Source organism: Hyla sarda, chromosome 11, assembly GCF_029499605.1.
Source record: "Hyla sarda isolate aHylSar1 chromosome 11, aHylSar1.hap1, whole genome shotgun sequence".
NCBI classification, from domain to species: domain Eukaryota; kingdom Metazoa; phylum Chordata; class Amphibia; order Anura; family Hylidae; genus Hyla; species Hyla sarda.
In genome coordinates this window covers 59231368-59253422 of record NC_079199.1, presented here as the reverse complement: position 1 = coordinate 59253422, position 22055 = coordinate 59231368, and the positions used below count along the sequence as shown (strand labels likewise).

Below are 22055 nucleotides of genomic sequence, written 5' to 3'. Positions count from 1 at the left end.
TTAAAAGTGTACTCCGCCCCTAGACATCTTATCCCCTATCCAAAGCATAGGGGATAAGATGTCTGATCGCGGGGGTCCTGCAGCTGGAGACCCCCGGGATCTCGGCTGCAGCTCCCCGCTGTCATTACTGCACAGAGTATACTCACTTTATTCGCTATATTGCCAATATAGATGGTAATAAAATTCAGTCTGTGAGCAGAACCCTTGATACAGAGATGATGATATATATAGGTTAAAAGCAGTATAGCATATTGCAACATAAAAAATGGTTTTAAAATGATGGTCCCAGTCTTTGACAAGGAAAAAGTTAGAATCACTTGTGAAAGGATGTATCATAAAAATAGATTAAAATAGTAGCAGCACTGTAAATACAGCAGTCTAATGTATAAGGGATGAATATGATGAAATATAGTGCTGTGCAGATTGGCACGGGTGTTGGTGCTGGTCCTCACAGCGCACCCGGCTTGGTAGAAATAGTCCTGGGAATCTGATCTAATATAAGGTGCCATTTTCATTGACATGTGGGCATTGTGTAACAAAAAATACAGATCCTGGATTCCTCCATGGAATTCGGAATGCTGAAGGTGTCTATCTGTAGCAAGGGCTGGCAGAACAAGCTGGGGCTAGGACCACTCAGAAATGTGCCGTCTCAATAGACGGCAAAGCATTTCCGAGCACCGAAAGAATAAACATGTTTATTCTTTCAATGGGGTCTGGGATCCAGAAATTCTGCAGCAGGATGTCCACTGCAGAAATTCCATAGTTTAAATGGTACAGCAGAATCCCACTGAAATCAATGAGAGGCTGCTGCACTGTATTTTCCGCAGTGGAACTCTGGAGTGGAATTCCACTAAGAAAATGCATAGTTTTCCTAACGTATCCATATATTGGAGTCACAAATCATGGTTTGAATAGGCCCTTAGTAAGATTAAGTAAGGCATAACTAAGCATTTTAGGAAGTGAATGAAGTGCAGTTGTTTCATGAAAGGGACAAACATGAAATGCCAACATAGGGGATACTAGCCAGTTGTTTGTGTAAAATTGAAAAATTCTATGAAAAGTCAGGATGGGAACTGTGTCTCAGAGTACGTAAATACTCATGACTCCCACCAGTACTACAGGGTTTGGAGACAGACAGATGAGGGCTGAACAAGTGGCCGGGACAAGACCTTATAGTTCTGTAATTAATGGGGTCTCCAAAGCATGCTTTAAAAGCTTATACATCTGACATCATAAGCATGTGTGTGAATACTGACATGTGCTCATGATGTAAGGATGATTCCCATGGGGGAGGCATAACCTCGCAACAGAGAGATTACATAGAACTCTTGTTTATTCTATAACCCACTTTAACCTCCTCCTATCCTACAGAATTCAAAACCTTCTGTTACATTCAGTGTGTGACACAATACATAGCGCATGCCCTCTATAACTAGTTTTCATTGAATTGTATACATTATTTTATATAACAAGCTCTGGTTATTTCTCCTCTGTCCAGTATAAAGGATATATATATTACCTTGACTAAAATTCTGAACATATGAGGAGGCTTTGGAGAAGAAGTCATTGATATTCTGCCTCAAAATCTGCTACCTTGTAAGGTGAGATGTCTATGAAGTTGATGGTTGTCTTCATTTCTCGGTCAGTCTTATACAGATTACTGAGCTTTTCTGTCGCGGTACATGTAGTGTGACTAACTCCTAACTTCAATTATTCCTACTAGGTACTGGATTACAGAGCTTTGGACAATGTTTAAAATGGACTTGCGTCTCACTCAGACCATGGAAGAGTTCCAAGAGATGGTGCGAGCACAAGGCGAAGAATCACACTGGCTGCTTCTTGACACGGCTCAAATGTTAGTAGTTAGAACAGGCTTGGGAAGTTTTATTATCTGTTTCTCAGTTCAAGATAAGAGGTTACTTAGGTTATTGCAGCCCCTGTAGGTATATATCAAATGATTGAGTCCAAGCTACTCAGTAATGATGTGCATCTGTGTCTGCGGTGCTCACGGCAGAGAACAAGTTCATACAATCACGGTCAATGTGAGAAATGGAGCACTCACCTCGGACACTGGAAGATGCAAAAAAACTTCTTTATTGAAGGAACGTGTGGAGACATAGCAGGGAGGTGGAAGGTGGTCAGGAACGGGAGGGTGCTGCCGGTGGGCGACGGTCCGTTATCGCGCTTCTCACGCTTCGTCAGGCCCCTCGAGGGGCCTGACGAAGCGCGAGAAGTGCGATAACGGACCTTCGCCCACCGGCAGCACCCTCCCGTTCCTGACCACCTTCCACCTCCCTGCTATGTCTCCTCACATGTTACTTCAATAAATACGTTTTTTTGCATCTTCCAGTGTCCGAGGTGAGTGCTCCGTTTCTCACATTGACCGTGAAGTTTTATTATCTGCTTACCTAATTGTACATTTATCCTCGGTCTATTTTTTTTTTTTTCTTCTAGTAACTCTCGGGAGTGGTCAAGAAAATTGACACAAAGAATAAAACCTAACTGTAGCAAGAAGAGGAAAGTCTCCCTTCTGTTTGACCACTTAGAGCCTCAAGAATTAGCAGAACACTTAACTTATCTAGAGTTCAAATCATTCCGCAGAATTTCTGTGAGTAAACAGAACAAAATATGGCAACATTAAGGTATTGCAATAAAATAGTGCCTCTCATAGTCGAGGTTCTTCTACAGTATACCCCCACTGTTTGCTATATAGAGCAGGAGAATCGTGTGGGTTTTCTTGTTTTGTTGCAAGAGTTGGAGTCTATAGTTAGACTTTGAAGTCTGTCTGTGTGACATGTCAAAAGTTTTTTTAAAGTAACAGTATTGCTTTAAAGGGGTTATCCAGGAAAAAACTTTTTTTTATATATCAACTTGCTCCAGAAAGTTAAACAGATTTGTAAATTACTTCTATTAAAAAATCTTAATCCTTTCAGTACTTATGAGCTTCTGAAGTTAAGGGGTATTCCAGGCCAAAACTTTTTTTTTATATATCAACTGGCTTCGGAAAGTTAAACAGATTTGTAAATTACTTCTATTAAAAAATCTTAATCCTTCCAATAGTTATTAGCTTCTGAGGTTTTCTGTCTAACTGCTCAATGATGATGTCACATCCCGGGAGCTGTGCATGATGGGAGAATATCCCCATAGGAACTGCACAGGGACGTGAGTCATCAGAGAGCAGTTAGACAGAAAACAACAACTCAACTTCAAAAGCTAATAACTATTGGAAGGATTAAGATTTTTTAATAGAAGTAATTTACAAATCTGTTTAACTTTCCGGAGCCAGTTGATATATAAAAAAAAGTTTTGGCCTGGAATACCCCTTTAAGGTTGTTCTTTTCTGTCTAAGTGCTCTCTGATGACACGTGTCTCGGGAACCGCCCAGTTTAGAAGAGGTTTGCTATGGGGATTTACTTCTAAACTGGGCGGTTCCCGAGACATGTGTCATCAGAGAGCACTTAGACAGAAAAGAACAACCTTAACTTCAGAAGCTCATAAGTACTGAAAGGATTAAGATTTTTTAATAGAAGTCATTTACAAATCTGTTTAACTTTCTGGAGCCTGTTGACAAATAAAAAAAAGTTTTTTCCTGGAATACCCCTTTAATAATTATTTGGCACCTGCAATAGGCCTGATAGTGACTACCATACAGCAATAGGAACACTAGCATGATTGCAGATTAACTCTACAGGAGGCAATGACTGTGTGTTAGATGGAATATAAACCTGAAGGCAGAAGGATGTTCAATGGGAGGTTATAAAAATGGTGGGGGAAACTTATTGAAACACTGTACAATACAGACAGTAAGGTGCAATACATTGTATTGCTGCTCAGTAAAAAGCAACCTGAACTGCAATACTAGACATGGCCTATGGACAAAAGTTGCACTGTTTATGCCAATTTGTGTAAAAATCAGTTCAGGTTTTTTTTTTTTTTTTTTTTTGCCTGAGCTGTTTTTAACAGCATTTAAGAAGATGCTTTACAGAAAGCCCAATGGACATAGCCAATAATAGACAGGAGCATATACATTCACATGAATGCAAAAAAAAAAAAAAAAAAGGCTTTAGGGTGTGTCCTGTGACCTTTGCAGTGGTCCTTCCACAGGGAGGAGGCAGGCTGAGCTGTGAACATTATCTATTGTCTTTTCTACCTACTGGTGTCACCTTTCAATGTAATGTTATATAGGTCATATTCCAGCATCCTCCTCCTTATCATCACAGACAGAACAGGAAGTCTCAGCTTAGTTTTAGGCTTAGTATATAGTGTACTGCAAGATTTTAGGATTATTTTATAATATAAATAGTAAAATGGAAAATTTTGAAAAATAATCACCAAAAATTCTTAATATAAATTCTTGACATGTTTAATGTAAAAACCGGATTCAAACAAAAGGCCACTTTCTAATAACAAATTCAGTTTGAACATTTCATGTTTACATGTTATTGTTCTATGAGATGAAGACACTTAAAGGGGTTATCCAGGAAAAACCTTTTTTTTATTTATATATGAACTGGCTCCAGAAAGTTAAACAGATTTGTAAATTACTTCTATTAAAAAATCTTAATCCTTTCAGTACTTATGAGCTTCTGAAGTTAAGGTTGTTCTTTTCTGTCTAAGTGCTCACTGATGACACGTGTCTCGGGAACCACCCAGTTTAGAAGCAAATCCCCATAGCAAACCTCTTCTAAACTGGGCGGTTCCCGAGACACGTGTCATCAGAGAGCACTTAGACAGAAAAGAACAACCTTAACATCAGAAGCTCATAAGTACTGAAAGGATTAAGATTTTTTAATAGAAGTAATTTACAAATCTGTTCAAGTGCTCTCTGATGACACGTGTCTCGGGAACCGCCCAGTTTAGAAGAGGTTTGCTATGGGGATTTGCTTCTAAACTGGGTGGTTCCTGAGACACGTGTCATCAGAGAGCACTTAGACAGAAAAGAACAACCTTAACTTCAGAATCTCATAAGTACTGAAAGGATTAAGATATTTTAATAGAAGTAATTTACAAATCTGTTTAACTTTTTCGAGCCAGTTGATATATATAAAAACGTTTTTTTTCCTGGATAACCCCTTTAATCTGAATGACTACAAATAAATAGCTGTGAATCAATAGCTATACCTGCAAATCCCTTCTTCACAGTAGATCCCTTCTTCACAGTAGATCTCCCCTTGACATAATGAAGTTGAGGACCAGATGAGAACAATATATGATATATTTATGAGGTTGAACATCTTTTGTTGGAGGTAACTTTTTTTTAGCACTGAAGGTATCTGAAAGTTATGGAAATCACTGACATTTCCATAGTTCTTCTACTTAAATTTTTATTTCATGCACCCTGGTTGTTTGCTAAATATTACATGTAAAAACGTTGACTTGAGTTCCTCATAATATTCTTGACTTGTTTCCTTCAGTTTTCCGATTATCAGAACTACATTGTGAATGGCTGCGTGAAAGATAATCCCACCATGGAACGTTCAATTGCTCTCTGCAATGGGATTTCCCAGTGGGTTCAACTGATGGTCTTGAGTCGGCCAACTCCCCAGCTACGAGCTGAAGTTCTCACCAAATTCATTCACGTGGCTCAAGTATGCAGTCATTCATGTACATGTGTTGTAAGGGAGAAAGTATGTATATTACTCTTACACCAAGATCATGTTGTTTCATTGATTGTACAGAAACTTCAGCAGCTGCAGAACTTTAACACTTTAATGGCAGTCATCGGAGGCCTTTGTCACAGCTCCATCTCTAGGCTTAAGGAGACCAGTTCCCATGTTTCTCATGACGTGCATAAGGTATGTATTAAATATATTTACCTTACACAGGCATTGGGTGTTCAGGTTATATTTTAATGCCATGTGAAAAGAGAATAACTGAAGGCCCTAAGATGTTCCAGATATCTTCAAGTATGAAGGTACAGTGGTCCCTCAACATACGATGGTAATGTGTTCCAAATGGACCATCGTTTGTTAAAACCATCGTATGTTGAGGGATCCGTGCAATGTAAAGTATAGGGCAGTGGTCTACAACCTGCGGACCTCCAAATGTTGCTAAACTACAACACCCAGCATGCCCGGACAGCCAACGGCAGGTTGAAGATCACTGGTATTGGAGTTTATACTCACCTGTCCCCACCGCTCCGGACCGTCACTGCTGCCCTGTATGTCGCCTTCCATCGCTGTCGCCACGTCCCCGAGGTGTCCCCGACGCTCCGGCAAGGCCTCTGCTTCACCGGCATCCTCACTCTCTGTCGCCGCCATCACGTCGCTATGCACGCCGCTACTATAGGATGACGGGACGGCGTGCCCAGCGACGTGATTACGACCATGGAGAGCACCAACGATGCAGGGAATCCCGAAGAGGACAGGTAAATGATCGTCAGCGGACCACACGGGGCACTGTAAACTGCTATCCGGTGGCAGCTGAAGCAGTCTGTGCTGCCGGATAGCCGTTTATGCGATGGCCCCGACATACAAAAGCATCGTATGTTGATGCTGCCATCGTATGTTGAAATGATCGTAGGTCGGGGGGGGTCACTGTATTTGGGTGTTGCTGGGCTGATAAAGTCATGTTCCGGGATTAAATAAACTGACTAAACATAACTTTTTTTTTTTCTTGCAGGTACTAAATGAAATGACAGAACTCCTTTCCTCCTGCAGGAATTATGATAACTACCGGAGAGTATACAACGAGTGCAGCAATTTCAAGATTCCCATCCTCGGCGTGCACCTGAAAGATCTTATTTCTCTTTATGAGGCCATGCCTGACTTTGTAGAGGAGAAAAAAATTAATGTGCCAAAGTTGCACTCCATGTACAACCATATCAATGAGCTCATCCAGTTACAAAACATAGCTCCCCCACTTGATGCTAATATGGATCTTGTACATCTGCTTACAGTGAGTAAATCCCCCTCAACATGTGATATTAACCCACAAAGTTATTGCCTAAGCTCCCATTGTAACTTATACAAGGTTTATCTGCCTGGTTCATACCAACTACAACACAGCGATAGTCTTCTGCAGCGGTTTTAAACCACATAGTGGTACTCTACAGGGGCCAACAAAGTCAAGTGATACTGTAGTTAAAGGGAGATTCCGGGGAAACAATGTTTGCAAATCAACTGGTGGCAGACAATTATATATTTGAAATATTTTATTATGTCCTTTCATGTGATAATACTGAAGAAATGACACTCTGCTACAATGTAAAGAAGTAAGTGTACAGCCTGTATAACAGTGTTTAATGTTGCGTCCCCTCAAAATAACTCAACACGCAGCCATTAATGTCCAATCCTTGGCAACAAAAGTAAGTACACCCTTAAGTAGGAAATGTCCAAATTGGGCCTAAAGTGTCAATATTTTGTGGGGCCACTTTTATTTTCCAGCCCTGCCTTAAGCCTCTTGGGAATGGAGTTCACCAGAGCTTCACAGTTTACCACCGGAGTCCTCTTCCACTTCTCCATGACATCATCATGTGGATGTTAGAGACCTGGCGCTCTGATTAAGGATGCCCCACAGATGCTCAATAGGGTTTCGGTCTGGAGACATGTTTTGCCAATCCATCACCTTTACCCTCAGATTCTTTAGCAAGGCAGTGGTCGTCTTGGAGTTGTGTTTGTGGCCATTACCATGTTGGAATATTTCCCTGCAGCCCAGTCTCTGAAGGATCATGCTCTGCTTCAGTATGTCACAGTACATGTTGGCATTTATGGTTCCCTCATTGAACTGTAGTTCCCCAGTTCTAGCAGCACTCATGCAGCCCCAGACAATAACACTCCCACCACCATGCTTGACTGTAGGCAAGACACACTTGTCTTTGTACTACTCAACAGTTAGCTGCCACACACGCTTGGGCAAACTATTTTCAGGCTTTCTTGTGCTTTATCTGTAGAAAAGGCTTCCTTCTGGGATGACAGCCATGCAGACGGATTTAATGCAGTGTGTGGCATATGATTTGAGCACCAACAGGTTGACCTCTTCAACCTCTGCAGCAATACTGGCAGCACTCATACATCCCTTTCCCAAAGACAACCTTTGAAAATGATGCTGAGCATGAGCACTCAACTTCTTTAGTCAACCATAGCTAGGCCTGTTCTGAGTGGAACCTGTCCTGTGAAATCACTGTATAGTCTTGCCAATTGTTCTGCAGCTCAGTTTCAGGGTCTTGGCAACCTTCTTATGGCCTAGGCCATCTTCATGTAGAGCAACATTTTTTTTTATAGATCCTCAGAGTAATATGTTAAAATTTTAGTGGCCAATATAAGAGAGTGTGAGAGTAATAACACCAAATTTAAGACTTCTGCTTCCCATTCACACCTGAGACATTGTAACACTAACGGATAACATTACACCAGGGGAAAATAGCTATTTGGACATTTTCAATTAGGGGTGTAATAACTTTTGTTGCCAAGATTTAGACATTAATGGCTGTGAGTTGAGTTATTTTGTGGGAAAATAACATTACACACTGTTATACAGGCTGTGTGCTCACTACTTTACATTGTAATAGAGTGTCATTTCTTCAGTGTTGTCACAAGAAAAAAATATAATAAAATATTTACAAAAATGTGAGGGCTGTACTCACTTATGTGAGATACTATAGCAGCCCACTGATCTCCCCCCAAATTCATCTGTGCTTACTGTTTTACCTATTAATATTTGGTTTAGCTGCAATCTATTGCAACAATTTCAGTCTGGTAGTAGCCATGGCTATAGAAGCCCAGCTAGATCATAAACAGCCATACTTATTACAGTGCAGATGTTAACCCACCGTGTAACACCTCACCAAGTACCAAATTGTTTTCTAAGATGTTCACCATTAACTACACCAGCAACCACATGCCCCTATTGTTTTCCCCATTCTGGGAAAGGAACATTTGGGAATATCTATCTATCTGATTACATGAACGGGCCTTGGGAAACAGATGTCTGCTTATTTGTGTAACCTATACAATTAGATTTAGGATTTAATGTGTTGCCCTAGGCAGTGTACGTATTTTTATTCAAATGGGTTTTTATAAATGTCCTTCACAGTTCTGTTTTCATTCTGTGTTTTCCAGCTTTCTCTGGACTTGTATTACACAGAAGATGAAATGTATGAGTTGTCTTATGCAAGGGAACCAAGGAATCATCGAGCTCCAGTAAGTAAAAGTGAGGAATATTGAGATTGAAGAGTCAGGTAAAGACACATCCATACAGGAATAACACCAATAAAAAGATGCTTCCACGTATATGCAGCCAAACCTGAGAGTAAGAAAAGGCAGGGGTATTTACCATATGTTTTTCATGTGACATTGGTAGACACTGTGTAAAGAGGGTAACTCTACACTTGACCTGCTTGTCATAAGCTACTAGAATTCAACACTTTCAGTAGATAAGGTACTTTGTAGGGACAGTATCAAGCCGGTGATTAGATAAATGTTTCTCTTTTATTGAGGTCAGCTGGAAATTAGGATGGAAAGTTGTCAGTGCATACATTGGCGCTATCACTTATATAACACTCATTACTTGATAGCATAAACAGCTGCCACAGCTAAAATATGATTCATATCATGTTTTCATGGCCTACATATTCATGGGCAAGTGAAATATACATTGTGGGGCACATTTTTTTTTAACAGATAAGAAGCAATGAGGGAATCAACAAAGCACTCTTTTTTAATGCCTATTTAGTGCAGTATAGAATAATGTAGAGGCTCTTGTTTATGCCTTGTTCATTTAGTTGATATGGCTCTTCTACTGTAGCCTACAATTCCCATGATGACTCTGGCTTTGCAGACAGTAGGCAGAGTCTCAACACATTGCACTAGCTCTAGCTGCTATCTTAGTGAGAAAACTTATGTCCTTAAACTCACGCTGAAGAGTTGTATTCCTATGAGATGCAGCATCAGCCTTTGTCCATATGATAGGTTTCTCCCTGTCAACGCCTACAAGCAGTGCAAAGCTGCATCTCATAGGAATTGACTTGCAATTATGCATACAGCAGATACTGTAGCAGATACAGGCACTGTAAGTCTGTAGGGGGGGGGGGTTGAAAACTGCAGAACGTCCAGGCAGGGACGCATGGAAGGCTGGGGAGGGCTCTAGATTTTGTAAGGAACACAACACAATATTCTGCAGTATTTTGTGCTGATTTTAAGATACAGGCTCAAGCCTAAATCCACTATGATATTACAAACATTACATTTACCTGTATGTAGTTGGAAATAATTCTGCAATTTCTGAAAACTAAATGAAGCCTGGTGTAAATGACAATATAATTAGCAGTAGAATTTTGACACCTCAAATGCCCACAAAACACGTATTATATGTGATAAAACTGAAGGTGGATCTAGTTGGCTGGAAGTGTAATCTAATCTCTCATCTGAATATTGAGAACAATGATCTATACATAAGTAGAGACAAGAGAGATACAGACAGGCAGAAAGTGTATTGTCCTCATTCTGTCTAATTCCTAGTCATTCTATCAAATGTTTAATGTTATAACTAGACTAAGGGCTATATGGGTGACATAAAATGGAATAACATCTCTTCATACAGCCCGTCACCCCCTCCAAGCCTCCAGTTGTAGCAGATTGGGCATCCGGTGTCTCCCCTAAACCAGACCCAAAAACAATCAGCAAGCACGTGCAAAGGATGGTAGATGTAAGTAACGTTTCATATATAGGGCTCTTATATCTTTGTAGTTAAGTATAACAAGTGTTTTTCTGTTCTAGTCTGTATTTAAAAACTATGACCTGGACCAAGATGGATATATATCCCAAGATGAATTTGAGAAGATAGCTGCCAGCTTTCCCTTTTCTTTCTGCATTATGGACAAGGACAGGTAAGATCTATTATGTCACCATCTGCAATCAAATATACCCAAAGAGGAGATTAGTTCCCAGTTTTAGTGTTTAAAAAAAAAAGGTTGCAAAAGGGCCCAGGCCATGAGGCTTGACACATTTATTACAATGTATGCCAGTATTCGGCATATATTATAGTTGAAATCTACACCAGTTTGAAGCTCGTTTAGATTTCCAAGGCTCCCACACGGGGCAGCCACAAAATTGCTGGATTTATGAAGAGGAACACTGTTCCCATTAGCAGGAGTCCTGCAGGACCTGCAGGGTGAGTTCAAATACTTTTTTCCCCCAGGACCCCTGCTGTACATGCATTTGGGTGTTTTTTTTTTGTTTTTTTTTGGGGGGGGGGGGCATTTCTTCCCCACAGTTCTTCACTAGAAAGCCTTAAGTTACATGATAAAAAATATTGTAAGAACAATTCACGAGCTGATTCATTTTATTGTCAGTGATTTTTCACTGTTGTCATGGTATATAGTCCTAGTGCTAATCTGGTCATTGTTTATGCTCCTAATAGGGAAGGTCAGATCAGCAGACAAGAAATCACAGCCTATTTCATGCGAGCCAGCTCCATATGTTCAAAGCTTGGCCTGGGTTTTCTCCATAACTTCCAGGAAACCACCTACCTCCGTCCTACATTTTGTGACAACTGTGCCGGATTTGTAAGAATTACATTTTAAATACAAATTCAGTAATTCAATGTGCTTCTGAATTCTATGATTTGCAGGCATATAGTTTTACTCCATATATAGAGTTCAATGCCCTTTTTGGAAGTTGCTTACTAATAGTGGGTGTGTCATCTATTATGAGGAAATGGCGAATGTGTGCCCTTATAAAATAGAATTAGCACTACTAGACTATTCCCATAAGTAGTATAGAATACAATGTAGTGAGCCATGCACAGGATCTTAGTTTTTTCAGGGGATAAGGGGTCAAAAAGTTTTAAGCAAGTATACACCATAAATGTCAATGGTTGCAATCCTTTTGATGACAGCCTTCCTTTGTATGCTGCATTTTATCTCTTGCATACAATGAACAGTTGTATTTGCTAAATGTGTGAGTTCTATTAGCAGGAAATCAATTAGGCTAGGTTCATACTTAGGAATCTTCTGAATTTGGCAAGAACCAACTGAACTATCTGTGGAGCACGTTCATTTCTTTGGCAGCAGAATTTCAGCGGTGGAATGTCCACTGCTAAAATTCCATAGTGTGCGCTTTGCAGCGGAATCCCATTGCCAACAATGGTATTCTGCTGCATCAGAATTTCTGACCAAAATTACTTAGTGAAATTCCGATCGGAAATTCCATAGTGTACCTTACGGCATACAATACCAACTACTGGTTATATGTGAAAGGGGTATTCAGGTAAAAAACAAAAAAACAAAACAGAAGCATAAAACATTACCTGCCTTTTTTGCCACAGTTATGAAACTACCCAAATCCATTTGTTTTGTAGGGCTGTAATCTGCTCTCTCACCATTTCAAAAATAATCTCCTTGTTGAGCAGTTGCTAAGTACTACAATTCCCAGAATGCATTGTTTTTCCTCAGCTTTTCATCACAGTCCTCCCTTCCTTTCTACTGCCCTCCCACAGTACTCCTGCCAGTTCCCTGTCCAGAGCTCTTTCAGAATATTCCATAACACAGCAAACTCTTTCACCATTGCTGTATTCACTCCCTGTCTGTTCCTCTGCCTGTGGCATTTTTCAGCACAAGGCAAAATGGTATTAACATATCTTACTCTTCTCTCAATGTCTCAATAAAGATATATGTATATATCACAGGGAGATGGTGATGTAGGCTGTAGGGGCTAGTCAGAGGTGGTGACAGTACACAGAGGGCGAGGCTAGTACTCAGAGAATAAAACAGCTATGCTTCCTGAGACAGCAGATGATGAATTGTCTTGGGAGATAGGAAGGAATCGAGGAGCTGGAGAAAATAATACACTGACAATGAAAGAACTACACAAATTCCTGTTAGACATGAATCATGCTAAAACATGCTGAAGCCAGTGCAATTTGTGATAACACTATATATGTTACTAAGTTATATGTCTTGGGGTGATACCCCTTTAAGTAGCTATATATGAAATTTTAATGTCAATATTAAATATATAATGTTTATTGCATATTTTTCAGCTTTGGGGTGTAATTAAACAAGGATATCGCTGCAAAGGTAAATACCACACTTCACATGTACCAGTTTAGAAACTCTATATGTAGAATAGGTATGACTGGAGCAGGTTTACAGATATCACTGATGTGGGTAAGCTAAAAAGATGAGAATAGTGATACGGATTACTCTCATTTCATATCATTAGTATAGAGACCTGTAGTAGCCATCAATTCACAATAAAATCTGCACCATTTTCTGGATTTCTGCTTTATACATTTGAATAAAACTGTCTCCTTGGGCTCCACATCTGCTTATCTATTCACTTTTCAAAATTGATGAGCAACATAAAGGGCAAATGTCACACACACCATAATTTGTGATCCTTTTTTTTGGAACAGTTTATGCTGCTTAGTAAATGTGGGTCATTATGTGTGTGAATACCTGCAGTTGCATATAATTATCTATAATTGGCATGTACTTTATCACTTACACAACGTCATGCATATAACAGCCCATATCAATGGCGTGATACTATTATTGTCTCTGCGGAAAAACAAACAAGGAAGTTTCACCACGCCTGGATGTATGCAGGGCATTTCCCACTTACTAGTGTTAACATGCACAGAGGTGCAGATGCATTGGTAAAGTCTCTGTAAATGGGGTGTGTAGCTATACTACTTGTTTCTCTAGTATTATACTCATTACTTCATGTTCTCCATTTTGTTTGTGCCACAGACTGCGGGATGAACTGCCACAAGCAATGTAAAGAACTGGTTGTCTTTGAGTGTAAGAAAAGGTCAAAGTGCCCCACTGGGGACAGCAGTTTGTCACCAGACTCCGGACAGACCGATGTTTCATTAGCCAGTGGCAAAGGCATGACAAACGGTGAGCACCTGTCTTATGGAAACAATTGGCTTGCAACAGATATATATTTTTGTATTACCTATATTCAATGCAACATGTAAATCTTTATACAGTGAGAAAAGCCATAGTCTTCATTGGTTCCTTCATATTTTATGCTTTAAAAAGTTTGACCAGTACCAATATTACCGGTGTGAGCAGCCAAAAGACTGTGGGGATGATTTATCAAAATTTGTGTAGAGGAAAAGTGGTTTAGTTACTCAAAGCCACCAATCCGATTGCATCTTTTCTTTTTAAAGAGGCCTGTGAAAAATTAAAGAAGCGATCTGGACAACTGCACCACTCTTCCCCTACACAGGTTTTGATAAATCTCCCCCCATGAGCTGGTTTGCTCAGTTTTTTTTGGAATCTCTCTTCAGATTGCTTAACAGATGAGGACCCCTTTTCTTTTGCAAATGGGGAAGGAAATAACCATACAGAACTCAGCAAAGACAGAACAATCATGTTGATGGGGAGCTCTGCTCAGAAGATTTCTGTACGGTTACAACCAGCTGTAAAACACCGTGCCACCCAGACAGATGAGTGTCCTGCTAGCCCTACTTTACTTGTTCCCTCCATGCACCGGAGCCGTACACCAGATCCCTCTCTAAACCGTAGCTCATCTCCCTGTCCCAGTCCAATGCTAATAAGGAAGCGGGCGTATGCCAAGTGGGAAAATAAGGACTCTGTTCGAAAAGCACGAGAGGAGAGACGAGGAATTAAACCCACAAATCAAGAATTGGAAAAAGTAAGTTATATAAAACAATAATATAAAAATGTTGTGAATCTATATTTACTACAGTGTAAAGGACAAATTCACATTACAAATTGACCCAATTCATAACAGTCCTAACTAGTGTTTTCTTCCCCTTCGGAACAGGAGAGATCACATCTAAAGGAGGAGAACACAAGTCTGAGGATCCAGCTTAAAGATGCTCAGCGACGAATTGAAGCTTTGCGAGCGGAACTCAGAAAATACATTCTGGACAGTGAGCCTGTTGGGAAGGGATCATAGCCATAGAGACTGGACAGCTGCATTGCCACGTATTGTATAGAAAATAGCTAATCCACTGCCAAAGTGGATGAGACGGATGCTTGCGGTATCCCTACGGATGGAGTACAGTGTGATAAATCCCTGTGCCTGCTCTTTGTTGGTAGCTTAGTAGGAGATACCTGTGTTGTACTTAGAGTTGCAAATGCACAGTATTCACTCCATAAGGGGCACTTGGAAAATCTAATAGTTCTCATTAAATAGTCAGTTTAGGAAGCCTCTCCCAGCACATAACTATTCACGTGCATGGGTTATGGGGTGATGACTATGCAGAGGAAATATACACCATTGTTTACCTACTGTTTTAAGGAGAAGATGTGTAATGTTTCTCTTTATTACCTGTGCATCATGTATATTTTGTTTATCCCTGCCCTGTCGGTAGCAGAGGTAGAGGGTGGCACCATACACACCTGTACATTCCTGCAACAATTCATAAATATTTAGATCTTGCTATGGTCGGTAAAACAAAGCAGTAATGTAAGCTTCAGGCCGTTACGCTCCGGCTTTTCCTTATCATCTGTGCTGGTTACAATAGGTAAAGTCTGCTAATGGAACATGAATTCAAGCATAACTCCAGGAAGATGAGATTTGAGGTGCTTCATTTCCCAAAGCAAAGGCATACTTTAGCCTGCAGATGGGACATGGAAGCAGCAAGATGATATAGTGAATTGGCTTAGGATCTGATAGGTTGAACTTACAGTCCTTGATAGAGACCAAAGGTAAGCAAACTGTGCCTTTGCTGTAGTTGTATTTGGGTATAGAAGATTGGACTAAAACTTTTAGTTTCCCCTTCAGTTGTGGGCTCACCATAATGTTTGCTTAGAACTTGTAAGACATTAAAAAGCTACTGTATACAAAACTTGTAACATAGTAGTAACATAGTTCTTAAGGTTGAAAAAAGACCAGAGTCCAAGTTCAACCTATAACCCTAATGAGTCCCTACTGAATTGATCCACAGGACGCCAAAGGACTCATACTAGAGGTAAAAATTCCTTCCTGACTCCAAATATGTGAATATATCAGAATAGATCCCTGGATCAACCTTCTGTCCCTATAGATCTAGAATCCATAACCTGTAATGTTATTATTCTCCAAAAATGCATCCAGACCTCTTTTTTAAATTCTTTTACAGAGTTCACCATGACCACCTCCTCAGGCAGAAAATTCCACAGTCTCACTGCTCTTACAGTAAAGAACTCCCATCTGTGCTGGTGTAGAAACCTTCTTTCCTCTAGACATAGATGTTGTTATGGATACAGTCCTGGGTATAAATAGATCATGGGAGAGATCTCTGTACTGTCCCCTGATATATTTATACATAGTTATTAGGTCTCCCCTAAGCCTTCTTTTTTTCTAAACTAAATAACCCCAATTCTGATAATCTTTCTGGGTATTGTAGTCCTTCCATTCCCCGTATTACCCTGTTGCCCGTCTTTGAACCCTCTCCAGCTCCACTATATCTTTCTTGTACACTGGTGCCCAGTACTGTACACAGTATTCTATGTGTGGTCTGACTAGTGATTTGTACAGTGGTAGAATTATTTCCTTGTCGTGGGCATCTATACCCCTATTGATGTACCCCATGATTTTATTTGCCTTGCCAGCAGCTGCCCGACACTGGTCACTACAGCTAAATTTACTATTAACTAAGACTCCTAGGTCCTTTTCCACATCAGTCGTCCCAAGTGTTTTCCCATTTTATACATAATCCCAGCCCTCTTCCCCATGTGCAACCTTACATTTATCAGTGTTGAACCTCATCTGCCACTTCCTTGCCCAAACCTCCAACCTATCCAGATCCATTTGTAACAGTGCACTGTCCTCTATAGTGTTTACCGCTTTACAGAGTTTAGTATCATCTGCAAAGATTTCTACTTTACTATTCAACCCCTCTACAAGGTCATTAATGAATATATTAAATAAGACAGGACGAAGTCTGACCCCTGTGGTACCCCACTAGTAACAGTCACCCAATCAGAATAAGTACCATTAACCCCTTAAGGACCAGCGTTTTTTCCGTTTTTGCACTTTCATTTTTTCCTCCTTACCTTTCAAAAATCATAACTTTGCACCTACAAATCCATATGATGGCTTATTTTTTGCGCAACCAATTCTACTTTGTAATGACATCAGTCATTTTACCCAAAAATCTACGACGAAATGGAAAAAAAAAAATCAAATTCCCTTTCTACACAGTACATTTTTCGGTAAAAAGTACATCTCTTTATTCTGTAGGTCCATACGTTAAAAATGATACCCTACTTATATAGGTTTGATTTAGGAAAATTTATACGTTTAAAATTGTCATCTTCTGACCCCTATAATTTTTTTTTATTTTTCCGCGTATGGGGTGGTATGAGGGCTCATTTTACCATTTTTGTATTGATCGGACTTTCTGATTCCTTTTATTCATTTTTTCATGATATAAAAAGTGACCAAAAATACACTATTTTGGACTTTGGAATTTTTTTGCGCATGCACCATTGACCATGCGGCTTAATTAATTATATATTTTTATAAGTCAGACATTTCCGTACGTGGCGATACCACATATGTTTATTTTTATTTACACAGTTTTTTCTTTATGGGAAAAGGGGGGTGATTCAAACTTTTATTAGGGAAGGGGTTAAATGATCGTAACTTTTTTTTTTTTTTTTTGCAATTTTATAGCTCCCATAGGGGGCTATAACACTGCACACACTGAGCTTTTACACTGATCAATGGTTTCTCATAGGAAACCATTGATCGATGATTCTGCTGCTTGACTGCTCATGCCTGGATCTCAGGCACTGAGCAGTCATTTGGCGATCGGACACCAGGAGGCAGGTAAGGGGACCCTCCTGCTGTCCTACAGTTTTTCGGGATGCCGCGATTTCACCGCGGCGATCCCGAACAGCCCGCTGAGCTAGCCGGGGGTAGTTTAGTTTCACTTTAGACGCGGTGATCAACTTTGAATGCCGCGTCTATAGGGTTAATAGTGCGCAGTACTGCGATCAGTGCCACGCTCTATTAGCCATGGGTTTCGGCAATTATTAGAGGCTGGGCCTGACCCGCTATGACGTGGGGCCACGCCGTGGCCCTGCGTTATAGAACGGGAGCGGACTCAGAGCATACAGGTACGCCCTTGGTCCTTAAGGGGTTAATAACCACCCTCTGTTTCCTAACACTGAGCAAGTTACTTACCCACTTGCACACATTTTCTCCCAGTCCAAGCATTCTCATTTTATGCACCAACCTTTTATGTGGCCCCGTATTAAATGCTTTGGAAAAATCCAGATATACGACATCCAGCGATTGCCCCTGGTCCAGGCTGGAGTTCACCGCCTCAGCTGATCAGGTTAGTTTGACATTACCGATCCCTCATAAAGCCATGCTGATATGGGGTCATACATTTATTTTTATCAAGATACTCCAAAATAGCATCCCTTAGAAAACCCTCGTGGTAGGTCATCATCAAGCAATAAAATAAAAGCCATATATATATAAAGTGTTAAACTGAAAATTTGACAACTCCACCTACCAGTGGTCATGTGTAGAGAGAGGTTTCCAAACTGATGTCAGTGTTACTGGTTATAATGTAGATAGCATAGAGTAATCCATAGTAGTTAGCGTACATGACTAGCTAGAACTGAGACTGACTATGTGAATGGAATACCTTCACTGTTGTGTTAGGACTTTAGAAACATAGAAGCTGGATCCATTGCTGCTACACTCTCTGTGTTAGGTGCAGGTACTTGTGCTGATTGTCGGAAGCTCTCAAGAACCTTCTATGTAAATATTGTACAGTTTTTTATTTGTTGATATTGTCAGTTTTTGTGTCTATTATTTAAAACCAGTTGATCTGATTTTTGTTCACATCTGAGTCCAGAAAGTCAAACAGCTTATTGTTTTGGTTTCAGGATTTCTGTGCTTGTTATTCTGGGCTGGGAAGGGGACTAAAGCGGTTGATGTTATATTAATAAAACAAATGGGAAAATATAATGGATTTATGACTTTTGCTTTATATCCTGCACTGTGGCTGCCTTTAGTAACATCTATGCACCTGCTGTGCAGGAGACCTTCCGCACGGCCCTCTCAAGGGAAGAGGGCTGGCTACAGGAACTGAAGCCCACCTCTGGTACACCACCAGTCCTGCATCTCAGGATTGGTAGGGGTTCAAGCAGTTGGACTCTCCCCGTATGATCTAGGTTAATCCATCAATTTAGAAGATGGGGATGCCCTTTAAATCTGCCACTGGGCCAGGATTTGTGGTTATAAAAACCCAAATGTTGCCCTCTGAATGAGGACTTATAGGCCTTTTCAAATATAATACTATTCACTTTTTCTCTAAAGAAAATCTCTCACTACTTCCATGTTGCCTGAACCAGAAATCATCAGGGACGTACAGCCTCGACTGATAGATTTCTCCCTATACCCAAAAAGGATCAGTCAAGGTCAGTGGGGCGGGGAGAAGCCATCAAGCAGCATGAAAGCGATGACAGGTGCCCTTTAAAGGGGTACTCCTGTGGAAAACTTTTTTGTTTAGATCAACTGGTGCCAGAAAGTTAAACAGATTTGTAAATTACTTCTATTAAAAAATCTTAATCCTTCCAGTACATTTTAGGGGCTGTATACTACAGAGGAAATGTTTTTCTTTTTGGATTTCTCTTATGTCACGACCACGGTGCTCTCTGCTGACACCTCTGTCCATGTCAGGAACTGTCCAGAGCAGGAGAAAATCCCCATAGCAAACATATGCTGCTCTGGACAGTTCCTAAAATGGACAGCAGAGGTCAGCAGAGAGCACTGTGGTTTTGACATCAGAGAAATCCAAAAAGAAAAACATTTTCTTTGAAGTATACAGCCCCTGAAAAGTAATGGAAGGATTAAGATATTTTAATAGAAGTAATTCCACGGGAGTACCCCTTTAATGGATCTTCTCCTATCCTTGGAACGCCCATTAAGGATACATGTAGACTTTTTGTAGTAGCACTGATTTCATACATATCAAAGTATTTATTATACTCCATAAAGCAGACATCTTCTTAACTCCTTTTCTAATCTCTTTATAATATGTATTCAATCTGTCAAATAATTATCCATGCATAAAAGGTAAAAACAATACTGAGAGTATCATAGTAATACATTAGTTAAATCATACATTGGACTCTTTATTAGTATAAATCTGGAGATGTGTTGTGCAAAGTGGTGTTTTCCCTTTAAGATGACAGTGGAAACTCCCTTTAAAAAGTTACTGTCTTTAAAAACAACTTTTGACATTTTTCTCAGACATGGCAAAAGTTGTTGATCGCACTGGGTTTCCAGACCCTTTCATTCTTTTTTTTTTTTTTTTTTTTACATTTTGTTATGTTGTATCCTTGTGCTAAATAAAAAAAAAAAATGTGGGATGGCAACTTGTGTATTTATCCTAGGTTGATTTTGGCTAAGTTTCCAGTTGGCTTTTTTACGGCAGTTTTTGGAATACTGTCACTGCAGTTTTTGAGACAAAGCCAGAAATGTATTCAAAAGGAATAGGACATATAAAGGAAGGACTTACACTTCTCCTCCCTTATGGATCCACTTCTGACTTTTTCTCAAAAACTGCAGTGGCAGTATTCCAAAAACTAACAGAAAAAAAAAGCCAAGTGGAAACTTAGCCTTTCTCAAGGGTATTTTCTAGAGAGAAAGCAGGAAGCACTCTAATGTCTAGTCACTGTGCAAATAACCCTTTTCAGGCCATGGTAGTGAGGAGACTGCTGCTTTGCCCTAGGAAAATAGAGTCCCCTGAAACACCTCACTGGATCATTTTATCATATTGGAAAGAATCTACCTGTTCTGCAAACCTGAAAGTCTGCTGAATTTCTGTTCCCTGACGGACCACTGTTGAAGTACTGCAGCATTTGCATAAAGGTAATTTTTTTTCCTGCTTCCCGACCAAAATGACAAAGTAAAAAATTAAATTCTAGAAATGTTTTAGAAATGTATTAAAAGGGAAAAATAAAATTTCTGTATTTAGATCCTTTATTATGACACTTGAAATTTAAAATGAAACTGGCAGTAGATTCCCCTGCAGTGCACTAACCTGCTTATGGAGGGTAATTGTGCGGGTGACACTGACCCCAACACTCTTTATGGTTTTCCTTTCCTGAGTTATTTTCCTGGCAAAAAGTATAAATGTAAATTACCTTCTTGTTGCACTCAGGGCGTTCCCAACCCCTTGAGGCACTGCTCTGCCCACTGGCACAGGCCCTGTTATACAGCCCCCTTTATACATATTCATTTGGATTTCTTCAGCATGGAAACCGATACATGCACTGATATACGGCCCATAACCACTAGTGCGCATGTGCCACTTTCCTGCTACAAAAAAAAAAAAACATGGCAACTATCAGACAGTGAGAAACCAAAGTCTCTGGTTTACTGAAAACAGAATTGCACCTCAAGCGTCAATTATTCAGGCAGGTTCACACTGCAGAATCTCCAGCGCTGGGACTGCATGTATATTGTCTTCCCTACAGACTGCATTGTATTCCAGGTGGGTTCTGCCGAAAGAATGACAGGGATATTGAGGAATGATGGAGGAACACTTTAATTTTTTTTTTTCATCTTAGCATAAGGAGGCAACATAACAAGCACTTGTGTTGACTTGCTGGGTATTTCATGCCTGTTGATTGACTTATGGCTCTAACAAACTATGACGATAGTGCAAGCGTTTTTCTGCACCAATCATGCAGGGAGGACATGTTTTCATTACAGGAAACTACAGCTATGATGTGTCACTGGAGTTTCCAAGAAAAATTCTGTAGTATTACTTCAGTCTATAGCATTGCATTTCCACCCCAATAAAGAGCTCTGTGCTGTTCTATCTCTCTCTATCTCCTATCTATCTATATATATATATATATATATATATATATCTATCTATCTATGTCATATCTATCTATCTCTATATCTATCTTTCTCATATCTATCTATCTATCTTTCTATCTCCTATCTATATATCTATGTCATATCTATCTATCTATCTCTATATCTATCTTTCTCATATCCATATATCTATCACATCTATCTATCTATCACATATCTATCTCCTATCTATCTATCTATCTATCTATCACATATCTCTCTATCTATCTATCTATCTATCTATCTCTCTAAATAAATAAATAA

General features: G+C 39.9%; 1 protein-coding gene across 6 annotated transcripts in view; it reads left to right on the top strand.

Annotated features, from left to right (window-relative positions):
* RASGRP1 (RAS guanyl releasing protein 1) overlaps positions 1-21700 on the top strand; it is a 163928-nt gene extending 142228 nt beyond the window's left edge. For 5 of the 6 annotated variants that reach the window (XM_056545526.1, XM_056545523.1, XM_056545522.1 and 2 more), the window contains exons 4-17: positions 1543-1601; positions 1724-1855; positions 2455-2608; positions 5415-5588; positions 5679-5795; positions 6622-6897; positions 9060-9140; positions 10540-10644; positions 10716-10825; positions 11359-11503; positions 12979-13015; positions 13691-13840; positions 14236-14603; positions 14736-18887. In XM_056545526.1, the coding sequence (XP_056401501.1) occupies positions 1543-1601; positions 1724-1855; positions 2455-2608; positions 5415-5588; positions 5679-5795; positions 6622-6897; positions 9060-9140; positions 10540-10644; positions 10716-10825; positions 11359-11503; positions 12979-13015; positions 13691-13840; positions 14236-14603; positions 14736-14870 (2043 nt within the window). In that variant the 3' untranslated portion in view covers positions 14871-18887. Of the gene's footprint in view, positions 1-1542; positions 1602-1723; positions 1856-2454; positions 2609-5414; positions 5589-5678; positions 5796-6621; positions 6898-9059; positions 9141-10539; positions 10645-10715; positions 10826-11358; positions 11504-12978; positions 13016-13690; positions 13841-14235; positions 14604-14735; positions 18888-20620 lie in introns of those variants that run through there. The other variant, XM_056545527.1, reaches the window with a different exon arrangement.
* The last annotated feature ends 355 nt before the right edge of the window (positions 21701-22055 follow it).